Genomic DNA, 6,000 nt, shown 5'->3' on the forward strand with positions numbered 1-6,000 from the left:
TCCCAGCACTTTGGGAGGCCGAGGCGGGTGGATCTCGAGGTCGAGAGATCGAGACCATCCTGGTCAACATGGTGAAACCCCGTCTCTACTGAAAATACAAAAAATTAGCTGGGCATGGTGGCATGTTCCTGTAATCCCAGCTACTCAGGAGGCTGAGGCAGGAGAATTGCTTGAACCCAGGAGGCGGAGGTTGTGGTGAGCCGAGATGGCGCCATTGCACTCCAGCCTGGGTAACAAGAGCGAAACTCCGTCTCAAAAAAAAAAAAAAAAAATTTAAGTGAAGAAATGTAGTCATTTGAAAGAAATACTGTGGAGATGGACTCTCCTGGTGGTTCGAGACGTCTTATTTTCTATTTTTAACCTCAAGCCAGACTTAATTGAAATATATGTGTCTACAGCAGCGGGTTCATCAGGTGTCTTTAAGTGGCAAATTCCTCCTAGCTGATGGAAGGTAAAGTCTGAGAAACTGGTTTCAGGTTGAGTCTTCACTTGGCTGGTGCTTTTTAAAAAGTTAGTTATTGGCTGAGCATGGTGGGTGGCTCATGCCTGTAATCCCAGCACTTTGGGAGACTGAGGCAGGTGGATCACCTGATGTCAGGACTTTGAGACCAGCCTGACCAATATGGTGAAACCCCATCTCTACTAAATACAAAAAAATAACTGGGCATGGTGGTGCATGCCTGTAATCCCAACTACTTGGGAGTCTGAGGCAGGAGAATCACTTGAACCTGGGAGGTAGAGGTTGCACTGAACCAAGATTATACCATTCCACTCCAGCCTGGACAACAAGAGCAAAACGCCGTCTCAAAAAAAAAAAAAATTCAGTTATTAATATTAGTGATGTTGTATGGTAGATAAAGGGAAATTTATTGGGAAACTGGTTATAAAGTATGTTACGTTCAGGCACAGTGGCTCACGCCTATAATCCCAGCACTTTGGGAGCTTGAGGTAGAAGGATCACTTGAGCCCAGGAGGCGGAGGCTGCAGTGAGTCCAGATCATACCACTGCCACTGCACTCCAGTTTGGGCGACAGAGTCAGACCCTGTCAAAAAAAAAAGTTAAAATTTTTTTTTTAGACAGCGTCTTGCTCTGTTGCCCAGGCTGGAGTGCAGTGGTGCAATCTCAGCTCACTGCAGCCTCTGCTTCTTGGGTTCAAACGATTCTCCTGTCAGCCTCCCAAGTGGTTGGGATCATAGGCATGCACCACCACTCCCAGCTAATTTTTGTATTTTTAGTAGAGACGGGGTTTCACCATGTTGTCCAGGCTGGTCTTGAACTCTTGACCTCAGTTGATCTGCCTACCTGGGCCTCCCTAAGTGTTGGTATTACAGGCATGAGCCACTGCACCCAACATAAATTTTTGTTTTCCTGTGGATTTTAATAGACTCCCAGATTTTAATTTGTGTTCGTATATTTTCTAACTATGAGATCCTTGAAATAAGAACATAAATTAAAATTTCAGCCCTTTAACCAGTTAGAGGCATTTGCTTACAGTGAGTTAAAACAGCAGCAGTGCTGTAAGTAAAACTCTTGTGTAGGGTTTTCTGTATTGCAGAACGAGGTTTTTTTTCCTACTGTGCTAGTATTGAAAAACTGTGAAGCTTAACATCTGTGGCAAGTGTTAATACTAACATGATTTAGATGCTACAAATTCGTATAGGTTATTTCAGTGCTCCTCAAACTTTAAAATACATAACTGTCTAGACTCGTTAAAAAGTTCATTTCTTACATTTTAAAAAAATTATTATTATAGAATGCTTCATGAATTTGCATGTCATTCTTTTTGTTTGTTCTTTGAGATGGAGTCTCATTCTGTCACGCAGGCTGGAGTGCAGTGGCAGGATCGTGGCTCACTGCAGTCTCTGCCTCCCAAGTTCAAACAATTTTTATGCCTCAGCCTCCAAAGTAGCTGTGTGCCACCACGGCACATGCCTGTAATTTTTGTATTTTTAGTAGGGATGACATCTCACCATTTTGGCCAGGCTGGTCTTGAACTCCTGACCTCAAGTGATCCGCCCGAGTCAACCTCCCGAAGTGCTGAGATTACAGGCGTGAGCCACTGCACCCCGCCTGCCTGTCATCCTGGCACAGGGCCATGCTGATCCTCTCTGTATCACTACAATTTTTAGTATATGTGCTGCCAAGGAGCACAGCAAGCTCTGGTTACTTTCTTTTTGTTGTTGTTGTTGTTTTTTGTTTTTTTTGGTTTGTTTGTTTGTTTTTTGAGACGGAGTTTCACTCTTGTTACTCAGGCTGGAGTGCAATGGCACGATCTCGGCTCACCGCAACTTCCGCTTCCTGAGTTCAGGCTATTCTCCTGCCTCAGCCTCCTGAGTAGCTGGGATTACAGGCACGCGCCACCATGCCCAGCTAATTTTTGTATTTTTAGTAGAGACGGGGTTTCACCATGTTGACCAGGATGGTCTTGATCTCTTGACCTCGTGATCCACCCGCCTTGGCCTCCCAAAGTGCTAGGATTACAGGCTCGAGCCACCACGCCCGGCCTATCTCTGGTTACTTTCTAACAAGTTCTCCAGTGATGTCAAAGCTGCTGGTGTGCGGCCGACACTTAGTGGCATGGGAGTATACTCTCTGACTTTTAAATCCATCTTTTAAAAATTTTTTTTTTTTTTTTTTGAGACGGAGTTTCACTCTTGTTGCCCAGGCTGGAGTGCAATGGTGCAGTCTCGGCTCACCGCAACCTCCGCCTCCTGGGCTCAGGCAATTCTCCTGCCTCAGCCTTCCGAGTAGCTGGGATTACAGGCGTGCGCCACCATGCCCAGCTAGTTTTTGTATTTTTAGTAGAGACGGGGTTTCACCATGTTGACCAGGATGGTATCGATCTCATGACCTCGTGATCCACCCGCCTCAGCCTCCCAAAGTCCTGGGATTATAGGCGTGAGCCACCGCGCCCGGCCGAGCAGATAGCTTTTTAAGTCACTGAGAATGATTGTCTCTAAACCAGTCAAATGACACCTTGCGCTATAACTAGTGGTATAACTATACCTTACCTAGCAACGATTTTGGACATTTTTTTCTGTCATTTACTGCTTTTATTTAAAGTATTCTACGTTAGTGCTGCTTTTTCTTGACTTCAGGAGAGATCCTTGAATCTTCTCCTCAGTTATCTCAGGGAATACTTGTGTTCTTTCCATCAGTTCACTTCCGGAAGAGTTATGGCTTTTATCCAGCTGAAGATATCCTTTTCCATATTTGCATCTCAGGGTTTGAAAGTTCCTTGCTAACATAGCTTGCTCTGTGAAAACAAACTGTTAGTCTGCTCGGGCTGCCATAACAAAGTAGTACAGCACTAGTGGCTTAAATGACCAAAGTTTGCTGTCTTGCAGTTCTGTAGGCTGCCAGCAGGAATCCTGAGGTCAGGGAGTCAGTGGGGGCTGGTTCCTTCTAAGGGCTGGAGGAGGACTGCTCCAGGCCCGCCTTCTCGCCGCTGGGGGTGGTGGCAGTCTTTGGCTTCCATACTTTGTTATACATTACCGTGGTCCCTGCCTTTGTCTGCACATGGCCTTTTCCCTTTGTGTGTCTGTGTGCACATTTACCCTTTTTATAGAGATGCAGTCCTACTGGGTTCGGCCCCACCCTGCTCCAGTATGGCCTTATCTTAAGTAATCATATGTACAGCAGCCTTGTTTCCAAATGCAGTCACATTCTGAGGTACCACAGTTCATTGTCAACATGGGAATTTTGGGGTTACACAACTGAATCATAACACAAACCGTGAATTCTTAGCATCTTAGGAATTAGCCGTAGATGAGACACAGAAGCCGCCCCCTCCAGTCACTGCTCCAGTGGCTCTGGTTTTGTTGTAGTTCAGTAGAGAGCACGTATGCTCTGAAAAAAGCACTTCACTTGTCCTCGGTATCCACAGGGGTTGCTTCCTGGACCCCCTAAGACGCCAAAATGCATAGATACCCAAGTCCCTGGTAAAAAAACAAAATGGTGTAGCATTTATATATAATCTATACACATCCTCCCGTGTACTTTAAATCATCTCTAGATGACTTGTAATACCTAATAAAATGTAGATGCTATGCCCATAGTTGATATATTGTATTGTTTTTAATATTTATGTCATTTTTGTTGTTGTACTGTTACTTTTTTATTGTTTGGGGTTTTTTTCCTGGATATTTTGATCCATGGATGTGGAACCCACAGATGCCAGGGCCAGCTGTAACCTGGGGAAGTCACTTGATGGTGGTGGGTAGTGTTGTGAACACTGTCTTGCTGGACTTTGTCCTGCCGTAAGCTCTCTGACGTGACCCTATTTGTTCCTTTAGGAGACGTTGATCCAGCAGCACGTGTCATTTCATTAGGTCCTGTATCTGATGTTGTGGATAGTGGAGTCCTCCAGCAATTGAATGAGAGCAGTGGATACATCTCAGCAGGTCGGTCTAGAGAGTTGCGAATCTAAACCTGGGACAGGCTGGGGCCAGGAGGCAGAAACACCAGCCTCTGCCAACACCGGAACAAGCCGACGCTTCCAGACAAGGCAGAAAAGGCCTTTTGTAATGGAAATCACTCGAGGGTTCATCTTCTCTTGAGAATGGCAGTCAAGAAATGAGATGGTTCACTTGACTACTGAGCAGTTATACCAAGGAGAGCATCAAGGAGATGATTGAGCCAGAGAAGAAACGGGTTGTGATGGTAATGGTGTGGGGGAAATGAACTTGAGCTTTAAACTTGATTTGAGTTTCAGTGTCTCTGAATTGAACATCCCATGTTGGAAGAAGATACATTTGGGGGCTCCAGGACTACAGTAGAAAAGTGTAGAGCAAGCAGGAAAATCTAGTAAAACCTTACGTGCAGGACAACAAAATGATGAAAGATATCCAAATACCAGATCATCCACCAGAAAGGCTTTTGTTTAGGAATTTGTATCAAGAGGAACAAAGGATGAGGGAGAAAAATCCGTTTATCCATCAGAGTCAGTGATATAAAATGGCCTATTAGGGTAAAAGAAAAATGTGAAGACTGTTTTAGTATACAGAGAGCATTAATTCAGATGGCTTAGAAACGTGGTACCAGCCCAAGAACAGGGATCTAGTTGAGCCCATTGTAAGTATCATTGAAAACAAAACATGCCAGTCAGCATGTCACAGAGAATGAGCGAAGGACAACAAGAAGGGGATCAGAATATTTTGTTGACCTTCATGGGTTTACAGCCTCTGTCTCTAAACAAAGTATGGAAACAAGTCGAGCTTTTATTTTGCTTTTGTTTTCGTTTTGTTTTGTTTTGTTTTCCCCCACTAAATAGAAATGAGGGTTCTTAGTCTGTTTCTGACAATCTGTTAATTTCTTAGGATAGTTGTCTTTCGTTTGCTTTCCAGTAGGCATAGTACATTTAGTTGAAGAGCACATCTGTATGCTACAACTTGATTACATCTTTTTTTCTAGCTATTTTGCATTTTTTCTTTTACCATGTTTCAGTTTCTGCATGTAGATTTAAATAAGAAACAAAACTTGTAAAGTTGTAACATTTCACATGGAAATGCTGCCCAATCTTCACCAGCTTCAGAAATCTGACCTTTGCCGATGCTGCAATAAAGTGTTGTAATTTAGATTTGGCATGGTGGTGTTTGATTTGGTTTGGGTTTTGGGAACCTATTGAATGGGTACATTGGGATCTCGCAGCGTCATCTTTGTGCTTAGAATATATTCTCAGATGATCCGTGTTGTTTTCACCTTCGGGGTTCCATCTCCACATGACTTTTCTCAGGTGCCGGAATTAATGTACCTTTGGGGCCGATGGAAAAAAAGTAGCCTGGGCCAGGAGCGGTGGCTCAAGCTTGTAATCCCAGCACTTTGGGAGGCCGAGGCGGGTGGATCACGAGGTCGACAGATCGAGACCATCCTGGTCAACATGGTGAAACCCCGTCTCTACTAAAAAAAATACAAAAAACTAGCTGGGCATGGCGGCACGTGCCTGTAATCCCAGCTACTTAGGAGGCTGAGGCAGGAGAATTGCCTGAGCCCAGGAGGCG

The 6,000-nt window shown here is 44.4% G+C and overlaps 1 protein-coding gene and 1 non-coding gene across 2 annotated transcripts in view; one reads left to right on the forward strand and one right to left on the reverse strand.

The window, feature by feature from the left end:
* The window catches only part of UPF2 (UPF2 regulator of nonsense mediated mRNA decay), a 132,081-nt gene extending 126,504 nt beyond the window's left edge, over positions 1–5,577 (forward strand). The window contains exon 22 of the mRNA XM_003930615.4: positions 4,297–5,577. Within this exon, the coding sequence (XP_003930664.1) occupies positions 4,297–4,306 (10 nt within the window). The 3' untranslated portion in view covers positions 4,307–5,577. The remainder of the gene's footprint in view (positions 1–4,296) is intronic.
* LOC120367646 (U6 spliceosomal RNA) lies at positions 2,047–2,152 on the reverse strand. The gene has a single exon (XR_005581974.1). It is a non-coding gene; the product is annotated as a U6 spliceosomal RNA (small nuclear RNA).
* Positions 5,578–6,000: the final 423 nt, after the last annotated feature.

The sequence above is a fragment of the Saimiri boliviensis genome, chromosome 8 (assembly GCF_048565385.1).
Source record: "Saimiri boliviensis isolate mSaiBol1 chromosome 8, mSaiBol1.pri, whole genome shotgun sequence".
Classification (NCBI taxonomy): Eukaryota; Metazoa; Chordata; class Mammalia; order Primates; family Cebidae; genus Saimiri; species Saimiri boliviensis.